Below are 20,873 nucleotides of genomic sequence, written 5' to 3'. Positions count from 1 at the left end.
AGAGAGGCAAGATGGAATACACGCGATCCAATAGGGATTAGAACAGAAAATAAACCAAACCCAATTTCATTTGCTTCCAAAGATTTTAACGGCACCGTTTTAGTAGTTGTTAAAGCTGAAAAAAAGCATTTGAATGGCAATCTGCCATTTTATACCAACAACCAAAATAAAACCCTAACACCCCCCTTTTTGTTTTTTCCATTAGCCAATTCCAAGCCCTCCCAAGCGCCGTTCTCCTCCGTCAGTTGTGACTAGCCGATTCAGGTCCCGAAGGACAACAATCTCGGCTTCTCAACTTCGATTTCAACGAAGCAGATGGAATCCCACAGTACTTCCGAAAGGTAAATCACTCGTTTTTTATTTTTGTATCCTTTGAAATGTTAATGAAAAACAAAATAAATAGAGTCGAAAGTGAAAACTAAAGAACATTTGAATATGAGATCACCTTTAAAAAAATTGATGTATATTCGATTTTCTATATGTATCTTTTTCTATTCTCATCGTCCCCCTTTTACAATTAAAAATCAAAGGCTTTATAGCCAAAATAAAAGCAGTTTCCTGCTGTTTCTCTTGCTTAAACTGCAGGTTGTGAGGACGTGGAGGGGCGGAGCGCACGGACGTGGGGCGAACAATGCGCGAGTCGGGGTCATGCGTGGTACGTGGAGGCTGCTGGTGACCACTGCTGCGGCGTGAAACAGATGGAAACCCTAGGGTTTCCGAATTTGGGCCTATTGTTGTTGGGCCATTATTTTGGGCTGTTTTATGTAATTGGGCATTTGGGCCAGATTTTTCTTTTTGGATTTACTATTTGTAAATGGATATTTAATATTTTTGTTTTATTTTTTGGTTTTTGTATGTGTATGGGCTCGGGCCAAAATTTTGTCTTACAACATCTACTTACCTTGTAACACCCCAAATATGACAAGTTCAAAGTTTTAGAGTATAACAATAAAAAGTTTGTCTAGTGTAGTGTTATCCGCCAAAAGATTGCTTTGGCGTATACGTGTGGACATATAGTAACCGCCACGATAGTAAGTATGAATTTGATTTTATGATATTCTGCCATGTATTAAGGAGAAATTTGTATTAAGTAAAAACTGCGATTCAGTCGATTCTCAAACAGATAATGTGGAAATGAGCCCTGAATGCATAATGCACCAAGCTTGGATTAGTCTTTCAGGTGTGTAAAATTTATCATTTTGGGAAAGACAATTAGTAAAATGATTCTGAGGTACGTAAGACAGTTTGAGATAAAATGAGTAGATTCATTGATAAAATTGATTTACAATATTGAAATGATAAAATTGATTTACAATATATATCTCCATTTTCTCCCTCAGTAGGTTGATCAATGGGGCCTTTTCAGTTAGAGAAAGATCTTTAGGATTTTGACCGTCATTGGTTGAACTCTCATTGTTGTTAGCAGTATTGGGCGTAGAGAGAAGATAAAGTCCTCTGATTGTTTCCACTCCCTTTGAAATGCATCTCATTCATCACCCTTAGGTTGGTAAACATAAGTTAAGTGACTTAGTAGAAATGTCTTTCAAACAGTTGAAGTCTACCCTATTAAGATCAAGCGAACCTGCAGCCACTTGGGCATGTAGAATCAGATTAGACCTCCTGTAACACCCCTCACCCGTATCCCTCACCAGAACAGGGTTCGAGGTGTTACCCGACTTAAACTCAGTCAATCACACAAAAATCGTGCTGAAAAATTTCAATCAATTTAAAACTTTTCTTTTCACATGCAATCTATCCCATATATGAGCTTACGAGGTCCAAAACATTAAAACCCTATACATGCCATAGACTCGAAATACTAGGATTTACTTACACCGATAACGTGAGCTCGACAGTGTGATAATATCTCCGGCGAACTCCAACCCGAGCAGGTAGCTAAAGTCAACAATCTATAAAACAGAGGAATGTAACAACGGAGTAAACTTTCATAAGCTTAGTAAGTCTTAAGCAATGCAAACAAATAAACGCAATTATACTTCGATTATTTAATTTCTTAAGTAGCCATATTCTAGGTATATTGCCATCTGGCCGAATACACACAAACATATAATGCACGTTCAGCATTCTTATCACACTTAATCTGAATTCATATAACATAATTAAATCGAATACTTTCACATATTTTCACACCCTGACCCGGTGTATCATGATCATAGATATAGTTATAACATTTATTCACCTATGTATCACAATGCACGCTTATGATTCATTGCAGATCAAACTCACATATGAGTACATAATGCGTACCTGGCCCACTTAACGTACTGAATGTATTCATTTTTCAACCTAACACGAGGTACCTTAGTCATGGACTTTTCTCAAATCACCGGCATTTCGCCTGTTAGGCTCGAGACCCGATATCAGTTCATCGGCATTATAGCCTGCTAGGCTCGAAGGCTCGAATAGTATCTCACCGGCATTATAGTTTGCTCAGCTCAAAGGCCCGAATAATCAAGTCAACAAGTTCCATATAACATATTTATATCAATTAAGTACTAACATCATTCGAACGTATATAATTATACATCTCAAACACTTTTCTTTCATCTCATTTTCACACTTAGCATTTGATAGCTTATGCATAACATTTCACTCACGTTCATTTCAAACTTATCATTCGATTATAAAAGCATATTGCATTTTTACCAACATGTTATACTTGCCATTAGGCCATATAAGCATGATACAATACACTATCTTTTCATCTTTAACATTTGGCTAAACCCTTATCTTACAAGGAACATTGAATTCACATAACATATCATTTCACCGGCATTACGCCTGCTAGGCACGAAGGCCCGAATATAATACCGGCACTAGGCCTGCGGGATTTATCTCGGATATAATACCAGCACGAAGCCTGCGGGATTTAACCCGGATATTTTACTAGCACGAAGCCTGCGGGTCTTTAAGCCCGGATATAATACCAGCACGAAGCCTGCGGGATTTAACCCGGATATTTTACCAGCACGAAGCCTGCGGGTCTTTAAGCCCGGATATAATACTAGCACGAAGCCTGCGGGATTTAACTCGGATATAATACCAGCACGAAGCCTGCGGGATTTAACCCGGATATACATCGAATATCATGCATATTTAATCATATTTTAACACCTCTCATTCAACATATCACATTAGTAGTCATTTGCTACATTCGGATATAAGCTCCTTATGAACACCATCATTTACATTTCGGTTCAAAAGTCATACGTAAATATCACATATCCATTTCACCATTCAAACTTAACCCATAGTGACCATTCGACTTTAAGTCATATACATAAATTATTTATCACACAACTTAATTCAGGTAGAACCAAAAGGTCACAATTCATCTAATATGTACATATTGCTCACTGATTCGTACACAACCTTTCAAATTAGCAATTATAAGATGGTTCCACACATAGCCCATCCTTATCGATAATTTACGATGGTTTTACCCTTACTCACATATGGCATTTTACCTATGCTTCTCAATTCACATTTGTGATTCAATTCCAATCGATTTAACATGCATAAGTACATATCGCATACCTGACCAACTTAATGTATTTGAACGAATTCGATTGTCGATTTAACACAAGGTCTCATAGTTGAACATAAATATGAAACCATTTTTTATACGTTCGATTCACATCAATCATCAAATTCATTTAATTTACATGTACTTAATTAGGTTGTTCGTACCTGAATAATTTACTATACGGAACAAATCCACATATCGCATTAGCCCATAGTCTTATAGCACCACACTTTTAATAGTTTATCGGCAATTTGCCTGCTAGGTAATAACCTGATTTCTTCACCGGCCATAAGCATGCTAGACCTTTAAGTCCGATGTCATTTCACTGGCATTACGTCTATTAGGTTTGAAACCCGAATATATATTATAATGCATAACTTATATCATCGATCACTAACAGTTACCTCATCGAAGTTCACATTTAATCACCTTAGTACCAAGCCACCTTCGGCTACCACAACGGACTAAATATAATAATTGTATACACATCATGGTTTCCTTTAGATATTCAATAATCACAATCGTGATATCTCCACTAGAACATATACGGCATAGTTTATTCATTGTAACACTCATTTAGTGCATCAAATTTCCAAATCCAATTCAACTTAGGCATAATAGCCATAATCGGCTTATAGCCTTAAATCATTACATATTCGGCACATTAACTAAATAAAATTTACATTCCCTTTACCATATTAATTTAACTCTTAGGCATATAAAAAGGAATCAAGCTTAAACACTTAAGAACTTACCCTGAATGTTGCCGAACGATTACAACGGCTATTCGATTACTTTCTCTTTTCCCTTATCCGAATTTTGCCCCTCTATGCTCTTGAGCTTAAATTCAAAGATTTTAAACTGGTCATTATTCGACTATTCGAGCATCACTTTAAAAATATAATATTTACATATATATATTCGACTTTCACACCTACTGATCATAGTAAGCTTATAAGAAATCAATAAGCAACTCATTAACAAATTTTTGTCAATGTTTATCACATAATCATAATTTCACTGCAAGCTGTCTTCCTGAGCAACAGTCACTAAATCATTTATAACTGGAGCTACGAAACTCCAAATCAAGTGAAATTAATTTTACCTAAAGATAGACTCATATATATTTCATCCATAAAATTTTAAGAATTTTTGGTTTGGCCAATAAATACCATATTTTTCTTAAAGTTTCCCCTGTTTCACTGTTTGACTAATCTGACCACTCCTCACTACGAATCAAATTTCTCATTGTACAGAATTAAAAATATGTTATAATTTATTTCATTTGAAACTAGACTCATTAAGGAGTATAAGCATATAAATTTCATCTTATGAACATTTTTTTACAATTTATAATGATTTTATAAAGACAGAACAGAGGATCTAGAAGTCATTCTGACCCTGTCCCACATCACTTCAAATATCTCATCATCGGAAATTCTTTTGCTTACACGGTTTCTTTTATAAGAAACTATACTCATTAAGATTTAATTACATAATTTATTCAGCTTCTAACTCATCTCCCATAATTTATGGTGATTTTCCAAAATCACGTTACTGCTGTTGTCCCAAACAGATTTATTACCGAATCACTCTTTCACACATACCTTGCATGCATGTTATTTAAACATGCATATCACCAATCAATCATCACATATCTATAATTTTACTTAAGCATAATCTTCATTTCATCATTTTAAAGTACAACATGTTAGCAGATTTTTCCCTTAGCATCTAAGGCACATGCATGCTCATTTGCTTAGCTCAACTTCACCTATCTTCCATTTTCATCAAAAGGACATGAAACAACAACCATTTCCTTCATTTTAATTCATGACCGAATGCTCACAACACAATCAAAAATTAAAATATGCTTCATGAGTTAGGGTAGAATCAAGAAGAACTCATGAACATCAAGATAGAAGCAAACTACCATGAACTTACCTTGGATTTTTCTTCCCTAAGTGACCGAACATTCAAGAGCTCTTTTCCTCTCCTTTCTCTTCTATTTTCAGCTTTTATGAACAAGAATGAACAAAAATCTTCCTTTTCTTCCTTTTTGTTATTCTATTACTAAACATTTTATGACACAAAATAACATTTATTATTTGTGCCATACTTATGCCATAACTTCAATAAAAAATTTGCACATGTTGTCTACCATTAACACCATGGCCGGCCACTACACATAAAATGGGGAGTTTGACATGCAAATCCTCCTATTTTGCACTACTATTTATTAGGCCACTACATATTAGCCTATAGCATTTTCAAAAATTTTCACATAGGTCCTATTTCATAATTTCACTCACAAATGGCAGAATCAAAGCATGGGATTTTCACACATGCACTTTCACATGAAATAAACACATAATATAACGTTTGATTATTTTTGGGACTCAGTTTTGTGATACCGAAACCACTTTCCGACTAGGGCCAAATTAGGGCTGTCACACCTCCACTTTGGCAGAGCATCATTGAGATTTTTCTTGGTATTCTCTTGAAAATTTTTGAAAGTTTCATCATGGGATTGGCATAGACTTTCTAACTCCGCCTTGTGACTTTCCTCCTAAGTCTTGAGCTTCACCTGTAAAATAGACTTTTCATCCTTCAAATGATTGACCTCCTCCTTATAATGCTCACGCTCAGTCTGTGCATCATTATATTTACCCTTTAAAGTTGTGACCTGGGTATCAAGCCTCTTAACCAAATCAGTAGACTATTAATATTTCTGGCGTAATTGGGCTAAAGAATCTTTTTCAGTTTTTACAGTCTTTTCTAATTTTGCGGTTTTGTCATTTTGACACATACTAACATCTTCAAGAAATTGCATTATCACATAGTTTTCTATTCTTGAAGAAAATGTTTTGAAAGGGTGAAATAAGATTAGATAAAATTGGCTTGAGCCTATTAACAAGCAATTTTGAGATCACTTTATAGATGGAATTGCATATGTTGATAAGCCTGAAGTCATCAACAGATTTTGGAGAAACTTTCTTAGGTATAAGAGTTTTATTAAGTTCCTTAAGCATGACTCATTTGGATAGGATGTCCCTAACAAACTTTAAGATATATTAACCCGTGAAGTCTTAATTTCTTTGAAAAAAGATTGTTGGTTTACCAATTTAAAGAGCCATTTTGAGTTTTTTTATACAAGGCGGGTAGCTTAATAGGTTTATCATCTATTAGTGCAAATTTGAGGTGTTCATGATTTAATCCAGTTATGAATGCTATTTATAGATATAAATTTAAATTTTAATTGATATATAACCCTAACACTAATTAAGTGATTATTAAAAGATAAAATCAATCTTCATTTATATACTTAAACTTCAATTCAAATTATAACTTTATTTTATTATTATGAAAATATAAAAAATAAAAATAATTCAGAATTTTTTAAATAATATTTTAATCTTAATTATTAACTATTATAACTTAGGGAATGAGAATGCTTAAACTTTTATTTTAGAATTAATAAAATTATCACAATTTATTTTTAAATAAAGATATAATTAATAATTCCAAATTAAAATTAAATATTTTAAACTATAGCATGATTATAGAAGGCGAATAATATATAAGAAAACCGTGTGGATTGACACAGTTGCATGATCCTTGTCAAAGAAAGAGAGCTTTCTTAAAAAATAATTAGATTTAATCTCTGAGTCTCATTTTTGAAAGGAATATTTTTGATTGACATAAACTCAAATTGTTTTTTTAAAAAAAAAGAAAAGAAATCCATCTTAACCCTTCAAATATCGAAGAAACCCACTCATCAGCCCACAGGAACTATAAAAGGAATCCCAAGGAGGGGTGTTGGAATCCTACATATATGTGCCTCGAAAAGCAAAGGTTCATTGTCCCTTGGAGATTTCGACTTGGATAAGCATTAGATGTATTGTGGCCGCTAATTTGTCGTTATTTTTTATTTATACAAAAGGGCTCGGGTGGGTAAATAGCGACGCTCGCTCACGTGACCGAGTTTCTTAGAAGTCAACGGTTTTTAATTAGATTCCATCCCATTCCCATACATAGCAAAATAAAACTACCTTTTTAATTTATTAATAATATTTTGAAACATTAATTAATATAAAATTGTAAACATACTTTTCTCTGACAAAATCCTTATTATTATTATTATGACTCCTTGATGTTGATTCATATGTTTACTCTTTTCTTTCTTTTTCTATAAATATCAGTTTTGTTGTTCCAATATCTTCCACTCATCTCTCAGCTGCCAATGCCTTTCATTTGTTGGTTGCTTTTTAACTGAATCTATTTGGCTTTATCTAACCAATAATTATTCCAACTCTAAAATCAGGTTTTTTTCCTTTTTACTCCAAAGGAGCAACTTTCCTTTGTTGGATAATCGCTATAAATTTTAGATTCTTGTTCATTTTCTTTGGGGCTAACCTTGTTTGCTCCTCAAATCTATTGTTTTCAAATATATTTGGGTTTTCAACCCTTCTCTGTTCAATTGTTTCTTCCATTTTGTTTGACGATGGTTTGCTTGGTTTCTCGTACGGGAAGGCACTTGCAGCGATACAATGCCCTCGGCCGCCGCCAAGTTGTCGGGTGAGTCCTCTTTTCCCTTTTTTGGGATTTTGGACTATTTGGCAAGGAAGATTTCACTGGAAAACATATATATATATATTTTTTTTTGGGGGGGGGAGGGGGTTATTTGTTATCAGGACTGTTTCATTGGATAAATCCATACTTGCCATGAATCAAAGTTCATGATTTTCTTCCATAATCTTCAGATGCATTCCGTACAGATACAAACGTAATAGTGATGGAACTCTGAGCACTGACTTGGAGGTTCTTGTCATCTCCTCACAAAAATGTCAAAAAATGATGTTCCCTAAGGTATGCTCAATATCTTTAATAAATAAATAAAAAGCATTTGTTTCACTAAGGTATACCCATATTTTATAAGGAAAAAGAAAAAGGAGAATAAACCATATATAATCTCGCCTTTAATTATCAGGGCGGTTGGGAACTTGATGAATCTAAAGAACAAGCTGCTTTAAGAGAGTCAGTTGAAGAAGCTGGAGTTAGAGGCAACGTTGAGGTTGGTTTTATTTTATTTAACTGTTAAAAAATGTTGTGAAATCGCTTATATTAATTTTTTTTTAAAAAGAAAAAGAAAAAGAAAAAAATCCCAAAGTGTAATCTTGAACTAATTATTTTTATTTATTTGTACTTGAAAATTCAGTGCGAATTAGGCAAATGGGACTTTATGAGCAAACGCTATGGCACGTTTTATGAAGGTTACATGTTCCCTTTGCTTGTGAAGGAGGAACTTGCCCTCTGGCCTGAGCAAAATGTGCGACAACGGACATGGGTAAGCTAATTTTTCTCTGTACTACTTGGGTTTGGGTGAGAAGGGTTGATATGGGTATGATTTAAAATTTTCCAAGTATTTTTATGTATTTGGATCATCATATATCTCTGCACTCTTATCCAAATATCTATGGGATATTAGATTCAAGTACTTAGACAAAAAACGAAGAGTCTAACCTACATAGAGCACTCCTCTTCCCTGAATCAACACTTTTAATTACTTATATAATTCGTAATCTACGTACCTGATTTGTTGGGTTTAATTTTGCCATTGTTGTCTTAAATTTTGTTTAGATGAGTGTGAAGGAAGCCAGGGATGTGTGCCAGCATTGGTGGATGAAGGAAGCCTTAGACATACTGGTTGAACGGCTAACCTCCTTGCAGCAACACAAGGGACAAAATATCTCAACTTGTTTGTAAATAGGACATTGTCGGGCACTTAGTTGGCATCAGGTATAGAACACAGGTATTTTGTTGAAGTGCTGCATATATTTGCAGTGTCAAATTTTTGTACTTGTGTTCGAATACATAGAGGTTGAATATGAATATTTTAACAGGAGGAGAGTTGTTAAACATATTCAGGGTCTGTGGGGGTTGGTCAGATATGTTGGGAAATAAATTGTAAATTGGTGGTTGCAAGTGCTGCTACTTTCGACTTCTTAGCGAACCAATCGTATGAAAAGATGTTGAGGCTTGCTCTGTTATTACTCAGATAATAGATCAATCCTTCTGGGAGTCTTCTTTCTAAAGCTTCCCCTTCCTTCCACTCCCGCCCATCTTTCTCGTCTTTCCCATTCCTTCCACCTCCCTTTCTTGCCATTTCCCAAGGCTTAGCTTTCTCTTTAACCATGGTGCGAGATTCCTTTTTCGAAATAATACTACTTTTCCAGTCGGTGATGGCTTGGTTTTCTCGAGTCTGTTGCGGCTCGTGTTTGTTTAGGCTTGGTCTGACGGGTTTTTCCGATCTATGAGGCTCCGTTGGTTTCACTGGGTGGAACCAGACTACCGTTGACGGATCCAATACGCCATATGGCTTGTGTTTGCGACATTCGTGTTTTGATTGACAGTTTTTTTTTTTTGGTGGGGGGGGGGGATGGGCTGGTTTGATAACAATTGACATTTCTCCATTTGAATGTTAAGTTCGAATGTGGCACATTTATTGTTATGGTTTTCCTTTTCTATGATATGTATTGGTTTGGGCTTATGTTCCATTGTATTAAGGCTTTTACACATCAATGAAATCTTAGTGATTATTCACCAAAAAAGATAATGTTTCATTTGTTGGAGTGTTTTCAGATGTGCATGTTTAATTTTTAAAAGCTAAAAGAAGCTTACCCGCTTGAGGGTTGTTGTCAATTACGTTTATCCTTTATACTTTCACAACACACTTATCCCTGAATTTGAGTATAATATTTAAATAATCATTATAATTAGTGAATTTATATAATTAGAGTATTGAGAACAATTACGAAACTTACACAGTAATTACTCTTGATAACATTCACAAAATTTAAAATTTTTAATTATGTAATTATGTAGTAATTATTTCGTAATTTTGATGGAATAAATTGTAATTATAAAATTATATAATTTTAAATTCTAAAAATTATTGATTATTATAAAAATTATCAATAACACTTTAGAAAAAAGAATTTCTCTATATAACTTGAAACCAATTTGTTTTATATGATATGTTAGTCCCATAAAATATTTGACAAAAAATTAAATTTTCCATTAGTAAAAAAAAAATTATTGAACCCTTAAAAAAATTATACACCCTATGAAGTCCATAATAACTAAAAAATAACCAACTAGGCCTTTTCATTAACGAACCGTTAGTTTTTTATTGTTAAAGATATTGAAGTGGTTGACAATAGGCATTACGAGATGACATAGGGTATGCTACATAGAAGGATGTTGACTTGACATTCACTCAATAAAAAAATTTAATTTTTTAAAATGATTAATAATTTTTTTTAAAAATTTTAAAATTATAAAATAATTAATAAAATTTACATTTGGAATGAATAAGGAAAATCTTTCATCTGGATTCATTCTAAATGAATTCAAAAATATAAAGAATATAGAAATTATAAAAAAATATTAATAATTATTAAAAGAATTATAAAAAATTGAAAAAAAAAGAGATAAATAATTTTAATATTTTAACTTTTTATATACATTCGAATTTTGAAAAGTTGAATTTTTGGATTTGAAAAATTTGATTGAAATTTAGCCATCGTTGTTATAGTGCGTTAAATTTTCTTTAGTAATTCATGCACGAAAATGTAGCAGGCCGTGAAAAATAAAATACCAGCGCATTTCACCATGCACCGTAACAAAAAACACATGACAGCAGATCAGTTGTTCAAGGACATGCACCAAGAGCAGCTTAAATCGGCGCAAGAATGGGTGAAGAACACCTCACATTCATGCTCCACTGTTGTCGTGCTCGTGGCTACCGTTGTCTTCGCCGCCGCGTACACCACCCCAGAAGGCGTCCATGAGAGTAAGCACTTTTAAAAAAATTCTCGTCACTTCTCGATAAAAATAAACACTAGAAAGAAACAAAGGTTTTTGATCATCGATGACATTGGAATGGAATGGCAGCATATGGACGTCCCATCCTCCTGGAAAGACCTCTGTACTCGTTTTTCACGGTGATGGACGTAGCGGGGCCGGCGAGCTCCTTGACGTAGGTGGTGATCTTCCTCTCCATCCTCACTTCATCGGTGGAGTACCAAGATTTTCTCAACACCGTGCATCGGGATCTCTCGCTGGGCTTCACATTCCTCTTCTTCTCTGTGACGTCGACGATGCTGAAATTCACGGCCACGATTCTCCTGCTGGTTCATCTGCAGAAAAAATGGACTGCAACATTAATGTATGCGGCTACGTTCCTTCCAATCGCGTGTTCGCATTGTTTCAGTTCCTCAGTATTACCGGTTCTTCACTGAGGCTGTGAAGGGCATTTTTAATTTCACGAGGAACATGCCTGGCTACCGGGAGTTTCTTCGGATTAAAGATGATTATTATTGATTAAAAAGCTGAATTTTTCTATTTGAAATTTTCGATTTCAACTTTTTAAAATTTGAATATATATAAAAATTAAAATTATTAAGATTTAATTATTAAATTTTTTTATATGATTACTAATATTTTTATAATTTCTCAAGTTTTTATACTTTTGAATTTATCTAAAATGAATCTAGATAAAGTATTGTCCATATTCAAATGATCTTGAACAAATGGTTGTCCAATGTAATATTTATTAATTAATTATTAATTTTTTATAACTTTTTTTGCATATGTTGTTGAAGTGGTATGCCACATCAGCATCTTTCCACATGTTATCTTTTGTTGGCTATCGTTTACCACATTAACGCCTTTATCAGTCAAATCGGTTAACTAACAATTTTCATTAACAGACCTAATTGATTTTTTTTTGTCATTAAGAACTCAATAGGATGCAAGTTTTTTCAATGGCTTAATTGATTTTTTTTTTCATTTTTTACTAAGGACTTATTTTACTCTTAAGCCAAGAATAAATATCCTATGTAATTTTATCTATTACTCTAGCATTTCATATTGATTGAGTTATTTTCACTCTAACATTAATTATATACTCCTTATTGTCATCGATTGGTCCTTAATCAAGTATAAATAAATAATAATTACGCTATTTAGTTATTAGTATTAATAATTTATAATAAATATTATGTGATTTAATTAATTATTTAGTAGGTCAAAATGTTTAAAGAATTACTTCTAATCAATAGAATTTCAAGATTATTTAAACAAGATTAATAAAATAACATATTATTATATTTTAAATAAAACATATGTCATTTTCAAAAATAGTCCTTAAATTAAAATATTATCGTTTTATAATTTAAGCTTAAATCATGAACAGGTTTTTTTGAAAAGTCATAAGATAATTAGATTTAAATGCAATTGTTTATAATTATCTATATAATTATTTTAATTCTCATCATTTTCGTAAAATTGGAGAATATAATTAGGGTGCTCTCAATATAATAAGACTCACTAATTATACTTATTACCTAAATATTCCACAAATATCTAATTATTAACATTACACTCATATTTAATTATTAAGTGATTTTTAACTACTAACTTAAAACGAAGTAAATGGAAATAATTGTACCCTTATTATTATCATGTATTTTCTATCTACTTTTTATAGGAAAACTTAAGATTTAGCACAAAGGAAATCAATAGATTAGATTTGATAAATTTAGAATTTAAAAAATTGATAAAAAGATAGGAACGAATAAATTAAATATATTTCCAATGGAATTAGAATGATTAGAGTTGAGTTAAAAAATAATTTAATTAAATTAATTATATTTAAATTAATTAATATTTTTAGAAATAAAAAAGGATAATTATTGGATTAATTAAATTATATAAATTAAATTAAAAGTTGAAATAACATATATAATTGTAATCAATACTATACACTTACCTAATACGCCCATTGCAACATATTTGGCCGCAATCCTAGCTCCCAATCAAGGGCGCTACAGCCTCCTTATTCCTTGAGAGGGCATTGTTGTGTGTTTGTGTTTTTTTTAATATTATTTAATTATTAATTATTCAAATATAACTCTTATAATTTTTTTTCTATAAACAAGAATTATGGATTAAGTCAAAAATACCTCAAGTATTCATATTTTGAGTATTGTTATTATGTTAGAAAACAATAATAATTAATTTAAAGAATAAATTCTATTTTCTTGAGTGCTTACAATGGCTTCTCAAAGAGAGAATTAATTTTTCTATCTTTAAAATTATTTAAAATTTTCATTCTGTAAGATTGGTTCTAACTTTCATGAAGTTAGATTCCACATTCTAAGTAAGTCAAAGTTTCGTTTGTAGAAAGCGAAAAAATTAAGGGGAGTAAAATTTAATTCGACGTGAAAAAATAAAAAAAAAGTTTAAGTTTTAAATGATTCAAATCGAGTTAATCAAATCAACTCAAATTTTTTTTTTGAGTTCGAGCGGAATTAAATTTTTAAATTTAAATAATTTAAATAAATCAAATACCAAAGTATATCATTTTAAATTTATATGATTATTTTACTTTTACTCAAAACCACGTGATTTCAAGTTTTCTTATTATTTTAGATTTTTTCCCTCCTAAACCCTTTTATAGTTTTACTATTTCCCCTAAAATCAAAATACCTAATTCAAAGTATCAAACTCAAATACTGATCAACATCTTCATATTTTTTGAGAATCCAACACCTAAAAGCTAAACTCCATTCTTCATCGGGCTTCATCACCATCAATCATCTTTAAACGAAACGAGTCCATGAAATAGCAATACAACAGTTGACAGCTGACACAATATTTCGGGGTTGGTTACTGGGTTTGAGTTGTCGATTGTGTGTTGTAAACAATGGGAGAAAGAAAGATAGGAGTAAAAAAGAAGAAATTGAAAGCACCCATCTCTTGGGCTTTCTAGTTCCCCAGAATCGAGCCTTTGTTTGAGAATCAGAGTCGAAGATAAGGGGCTGTAATTCGAGTCCACGTTTCATCAGGCGGCCAACAACAATGGAGTTCGGTGGCACAGGCGGCAGTTGTTGGGCATGAACTTATAAATTTACTATTTTTTTTTTTGGAAATCAAAGTATTCGCTGCGGAAAAGGGTAAAGCTAGAAATTATTTTTTTTAGGTCGAGATTAAATTATATATTATTATGAATGTTAAAATGTAATTTAATTCTTATATTAATTTATATCTTTATAGTTTTCAAAAGGTTTAATGATAAATTTAGACACTAACATTTATATATTTTGTCAAAATGATCTTAATTGTATTTTTGAGCATCAACCTTTGTTCTTTTTTTCAAAATGTTTTTTTTCAACAGGTTTAATAAAAGTACCGTTTAAAAATTAATGGGGATGATGTGGAATTTCATATGTGGAATATTTTTAATGTGATACAATTTATTACTTAAATAACCCAATAAGATAATTACATGTGAAAAATAATAAAATAAATAAATAATACATTAAATTAAAAAACCAATTCTTAGTTTAAAGAAAATAAACGTAATTATCTAAAAAAATTAACTCAGTAGAAAAACTTCTTAATAAACAAGTATATGAAAAATTGAAACCTTCAATTTATTCATTAAATTTGTTAGAAAAATAGATTGAAAAAAATAAAGGTTTATGGCCAAAAAAATGTTCAAAAATACAATTAATGCCATTTTGACAAAACATGCAAATGTTAGTGGTCAAATTTATCATTAAGCCTTTTCAAAAAGACTAAATTGAACTTTGAGCAATTTGGACGCCAAGTTATAATTTTATCATATATTAAATTACGATTTTATGAAATTTGAGAGTCTAAAACTGCAATTTTTTATTTGGAGGGGCCAAGGCTACTGTTTACCCTCATTCTCTTTTCCCCTAACCGTCAATAATAATAATTATAAAATATGTTTCATTCTCGTAAATAAAAATTAAACACCTAATTATATAATTAAAAAATAAAATAAGTAACTACCACATCAAGCCTCGTAGTAATAATAGTTGCATCAAAACTACAGAATCATATCTAAAGATTAAACAATAATAATTGTTTTGATACAACTCAAAAAGTCTTCCGGATGAGTTCAATTCATTTTTTTTAATTCCTTTTGGAAAATGTGAAGATAATAATTATACAATGATGCTTTGTAGCACAAATATCTATAATTTGAAACTTGGTAAAAAATTTGGTCATCAAAATAGAAACCCATTCAAATTTAGGTAACTATTTGAGTAATAAACCTAAATTTTAAAGGTATCAAATTGATATTTTAATTATAGTTTAAGAGTTAAATTGGTTAGTAACCTTTTAAATTAATGTATTATGTCATTTTTCTTAACAAAAGTTAACAAATGAATGATCAAAATGTAACATTTCGATAATTTTAATAATAATTATATAACTTTTAAAAGTTAAATAATTGAAATGTAATAAAAGCAATTAGTGTAATTTATCCTTAATTATAGGAATATGTTTTAAAACCGAAGTTATGGATGACTTGAAGGAAGAGAAAACCCAATTTCCTTTTAAAGCACCACAAAATCTGAAAATAATGGAATTGAAATCTCAATGCGAGACAAAATGCCCAAAAGGAAAACACAAAAAGCTCAGGCATTAAAACTAATCTAGATTCCATTTCCAAGCATCAAAGTAGGTATAATACAATACTAAAAGGCTAATATTACAATTTGGTATTTGATTTATTTTAAGAAAAAGCGAAGGTGAGAATGGAGTTGGACATGTGAAGCCAATAGTTAAAAAGTTGTGTGTGGCTTTTCCAGATAAGATGCTTTGCTTTTAGTGCTGTCAAAGCAAAAGGCAAGTAGCGGAACTATTACTCTCTTTTTCGTGTTTCACATTTTGTCACTTTCCCTATTTGTCCCCATAAACATCTCGCTGTTTCTCACGTTCCATCGCTTTCCTTTCTAACTTTGATTTATATCTGAGGCTGATAGTATGTATTCTTTTTTATTCCAAATTTTAATAATATGGTATTATCTTACACTAAAATTTATATATATATATGTGAGTATTTACGCATTAAGAATAAATTATATTAAGATGATATTAAAATATATAATTTTTAGGCATCAATATTAATATGTCATATCATCACTTTTTAAAAAGTAAAAATTTTATTATACATTCATTCATATTTAATATATCTTCTTTAATTTTAATTAAATTAAAAAATTTAATTAATAAACAAATATGTTTTCTTCTTTTATAATTTTCAAATCACTTTAGTTTTTTAAAAATTAATTATCTTTTATTTCTTTGCTTTCAAATCATGTTTATTTTTATGGAGTTAAATTTTTTTTTTTTGAAAATATAAATTCTCCGGTAGTGCGGGACAACAATGGAGACTGAATACTAGACTATAATCGATTTTTGAGCAATTTTCCTATTTTTGATGCAAATGTATGAGACATTTTAGATGGCCTTTCTCTTTTTCAAGAACGAGGACATAGAAAAGATGTCAATTCAATCTGACAGTTTGAAAGTAGTTAAGATTATCCAAAACAGATCATTGAAGACTTCAAGTTTTACTTTGTTCAGACTAACTAAACCGTTCTTAAAACATGAAAGTCAGTAATTTATAAGGCATGTTCCTAAGGAGAAAAATCAAATTGCTAATCACCAGGCTAGAATGATTTTTGATTGGAAGAAATACCTGCAAGTTTTTGTTGACTTATCAAGAGAGATTTTAATGATGATTTGTTCTGATAAAACAAGTGATATTTTTGCTCAAAATAATCCTATGTAATTAAGTGTTATTTTCTTTTTATAAAAAAATATATAAATCCTCCAAAATAATAAAAAATATAAACACTTGAAAATCTTTTGAAATCTATACTAATTATGTTAAATGATGTTACTAATTTCAGTTAAAAAAAGGTAAAAAAAAGTTAAATTTTGATAATAATAAAAAACACATAACTAAATACAAATAGGAAAAAAATAATTCAATAAATTTCAATTATTTTTAAATTAAAACAAAACTTACATTTGTCCAGAAAAGCTACCCAGTCTTGTCACAAATTTCCACAACTAACAACTTTTTCTTCCAGAATATTTTTAAAAATTTTTAATATTCCAAAAACAATGTATTCTATCAGTAAGGGTGAGGTGTAAGTATTGGGAAAAAAAGTTATTAAAAAAAATCACAACTCTTGTAAATATTAATATTAGTCTTGGTCGTAACACGAACATGAATGATATATAAAAAAAATTATTTTTATCTTATAAAAGTTTTAATAAACCCTATCTATTTATCTTAAAAATACTAATTAAAATATCAAATTTAAATAAATATAATTTTTCATCTGAGTGTTAATATATTTGTTTAATATTTTAACAATCTAATAATCACATTTGATAATTTATACATATAAATTATGTATGTAAAAATTGATAACTACTTGTTTTATGTAAAATTTTTAACTGTTCAATAAATGTTAATACATATAGTATTTTAGATCAAAATAATAGAGATGTTGGATTGATTCAAAAATTTATATATTTAATAAGTACAATTAAATCAATAAATTTAATTATTAAATTGTTAAAATATTAATAACACAAAAATATATGAAAAAATAAAACTAAAATAATTTTATACGGGTGTAAATAGATCCCTCTCATAATTTATAAATTATTATTTTTCAGGTCTACAAACATATTAAATAAATGAAATATGTTTGCTTTAATTTTTTTTAATATTACCCAAAATTAATGTTTTAATTTTTTAAATATTACCTAACAACCCAGGGTAGTATTTGAACCCTAATAATAAATTCCCATAATTTAAACCTAAAAGAGTGGAATGAGATATTTGTAGCCAAAGGCGCTACTCTCAAGTCTCACCCTATAATAATGGCTGTTAAGCAAGAGCCACGTACTTCATTGCAATCTTCATTTCAAAGAATAAAGCAAAGCAATAGTTAAAAAAAAAAAAAAAGAAGGCAAAGCAAAAGAATCAAACTATTCGACAGTTGTTTTGGTTCCTTTTCCTTGGTTTTTTTTAATCAAAACCCTGTTGCTCCCATCTCTTTGTTTTTCACGAAATCCAAGACTTATTCAGATATGGCTTCTTCTTTGACATCCAATGATTTTCAAGAAGGTATGTTTAATAATATTAAAAAAAAAAGAAGTGAATTTCCACGAACGAATTCATGTCGTTAATGAGTTTTTTTTTAAGAGAATGAATGGGGGATATGCAGGAGTGGATGATGAAGATGCAGGGAGAGGTTTGGTTTCTGATGAAAACGCTCTGCAAAAACATGTAGCATTCTTTGACAGAAACAATGATGGCATTATTTATCCATGGGAGACTTTTCAAGGTAATTATTTATTTTCTTTATTAAAAGAGAGATTAAATATTGGAATTTTCATATTTCGTCGCTTGGGTTTTAAACAGGTTTTCGAGCAATAGGGGCTGGTTATTTATTGTCATTCATCAGTGCCTTCTTAATCAACCTTGGTCTCAGTCGTAAAACTCGCCCTGTAAACTCTCGCCTCTCACTTCTTCTTCTTTTTATTTATTTATTTATTTCCTTCCTTGTTGGTTACATTTGTTTTTCTGTCGCAAGTTTGTTGGTCCTTCCCTTTGCAAGAAATATGTTGTGATATTTTTTTACTCCTAAAATTCGGGATTTCAGTTAGTGAAGCTTTTCACTATTTCAAATATAGTAAAAAAGTAAAAGGAAACATGAGTGTATTTAGCTCTGTACACTTTCATACTCAATGTGCTTGTAAAACTTGGAATTAGTCAAGTTTTTTTTCTATTAATCTCTTTTCTTTATTATTGATTAAATGGTCTTAAGGAACACTGGAGCTCTTTAATTGTATATATAAAGTTATTAGTTGACATTAAATCCCCTTGTCTAGAGCTTCGCTTCTCCTAAAATTAACTTTACCTTTTAAAATATGTAAAATTATAAATTAATAAAAATAAACTTGTATTTTGACCTAGATTTTAATTTAAAGATGTTCTTAATTCTGTTTCTCCAAACAAAAATTTTGATTTGATCCCTATTTTCGTCATAATTAGTTTGTGTATACATGATTTTTATTTTCTGAATTAGGGAAAAACATTTTCTCTTGAAACTCTTATGCTTGGCGTTGAGGTTAAAAATATCCATATGGCGAAGCATGGGAGTGACTCTGGTGTATATGATAGTAAAGGAAGGTACGTAAATGGAAATAAATAAATGATCATTTCATGCATATCTAAAATTGAACTTGTATGATAGGTTTGTGTCGTGGAAGTTCGAAGAAATCTTCGCCAAATTCGCTCGCACTCATTCGGATGCCTTAACATCCCATGAACTGAAGGCAATGCTTAAGGCTAACAGGGAACCCAAGGATTACAGGGGATGGTAATCAATCACTTGTTATATTTCCCATGTCACAAATAAAATTTAATATATATTTGTAATTTCATTGTTTTCGTAATTATAAACTTTGCAGGGTTGCTAGCTGGACGGAGTGGATAACTCTATACAATTTGTGCAAAGACAAGGGAGGATTATTGAAGAAGGAAACAATTAAGAGGTGTTTATGATGGAAGCCTGTTTCAACAAATGGAAAGGGAAAAATTAGCAACTGCCGGTAAAAAGAAAGAATGACATACTCTTACATGGGCTTGATTTTTATTATGAATTTGTTTTGATGAGATGTAAATTTAATTACTCGTTTGAAGGAATTGAAACAATTAAAATTTCACCCATTCTACATCTATTTTATCTCACATCTTCACATCCCCATTTATATCCTAATCCAAATTATATATATTTCATTTACCTATCATCCATTCCCCTCACTTTTTTTAAAAAAAAAAATTTTAATTCTTTACTTTTTTTTTACACTCAATTAAATTCTTGAACTGTTAAAATGTATCAAAAATTTTTTTTGATTGTTAACTTTAGCAGTTGACCATTAAAGTTAATCATCCTAACTTTTTCTAGTTAAAGTCACCATGTGTCACAACCACAGCGTGACATGTGACAAAAAATGATAAAAAATAAAAATTAATAAAAATTGTTAAATTTAAATAAAAAATTAAAAATTAGAAAAAAATTGTAAAACTTTTATAAAAAAACTGTAAACTTTTATAAAAATCGTAAAAAGATATATAAAATATGTATAAATATAGAAGAAATATAAAAAATATTGATTTTTACTGATTTTTATATAACTTTTCTTATAACTTTATAAAAAATATATAATTTTTCTATAATTTTTATTAATTTTTATTTTTTTTATCATTTTTCGTCACATGTCATATTGTGTTATGACACGTGATGGCTTTAACTGGGAAATTTTTTTTTGGGGTTGTTAACTTTAATTGAACTTTGACTTAATGTGCAATTATATACATAAACTTATACATGAGCTTTGATTTTTATAAAAT

The 20,873-nt window shown here is 30.4% G+C and overlaps 1 protein-coding gene, 1 long non-coding RNA gene and 1 pseudogene across 3 annotated transcripts; all 3 read left to right on the top strand.

The window, feature by feature from the left end:
* On the top strand, positions 1–839 carry LOC121210991 (uncharacterized). Its single transcript, XR_005906321.1, has 2 exons — positions 1–341; positions 586–839. It is a non-coding gene; the product is annotated as an uncharacterized lncRNA (long non-coding RNA).
* A 6,932-nt stretch (positions 840–7,771) lies between these two features.
* LOC121210990 (nudix hydrolase 18, mitochondrial) lies at positions 7,772–9,550 on the top strand. Of its 2 annotated transcripts, XM_041083083.1 has the most exons (6): positions 7,773–8,125; positions 8,311–8,416; positions 8,538–8,621; positions 8,766–8,894; positions 9,188–9,346; positions 9,451–9,550. In XM_041083083.1, the coding sequence occupies exons 1-5, from the start codon at positions 8,052–8,054 to the stop codon at positions 9,311–9,313; spliced, it is 519 nt and encodes a 172-aa protein (XP_040939017.1). In that variant the 5' UTR covers positions 7,773–8,051; the 3' UTR covers positions 9,314–9,346; positions 9,451–9,550. The 2 variants fall into 2 exon arrangements, with proteins under 2 accessions (XP_040939018.1, XP_040939017.1); XM_041083084.1 differs by having other exon boundaries at positions 7,772–8,125; positions 8,326–8,416; positions 9,188–9,550.
* An 8,738-nt stretch (positions 9,551–18,288) lies between these two features.
* Positions 18,289–20,189, top strand: LOC121210989 (probable peroxygenase 4; annotated as a pseudogene).
* Positions 20,190–20,873: the final 684 nt, after the last annotated feature.

The sequence above is a fragment of the Gossypium hirsutum genome, chromosome A12 (genome assembly GCF_007990345.1).
Source record: "Gossypium hirsutum isolate 1008001.06 chromosome A12, Gossypium_hirsutum_v2.1, whole genome shotgun sequence".
NCBI classification, from domain to species: Eukaryota; Viridiplantae; Streptophyta; class Magnoliopsida; order Malvales; family Malvaceae; genus Gossypium; species Gossypium hirsutum.
Note: the sequence above shows the minus strand (reverse complement) of the source record. Positions and strands in the feature narration are given on the sequence as shown.

Excerpts from the sequence above, each read along its gene's own strand:
- LOC121210990 (XM_041083083.1), top strand. The coding sequence starts at position 8,052 with ATGGTTTGCTTGGTTTCTCGTACGGGAAGGCACTTGCAGCGATACAAT. Across the intron at positions 8,126-8,310 it reads GGCCGCCGCCAAGTTGTCGG|ATGCATTCCGTACAGATACA; the intron begins GTGAGTCCTCTT and ends CATAATCTTCAG. Across the intron at positions 8,895-9,187 it reads ATGTGCGACAACGGACATGG|ATGAGTGTGAAGGAAGCCAG; the intron begins GTAAGCTAATTT and ends AATTTTGTTTAG.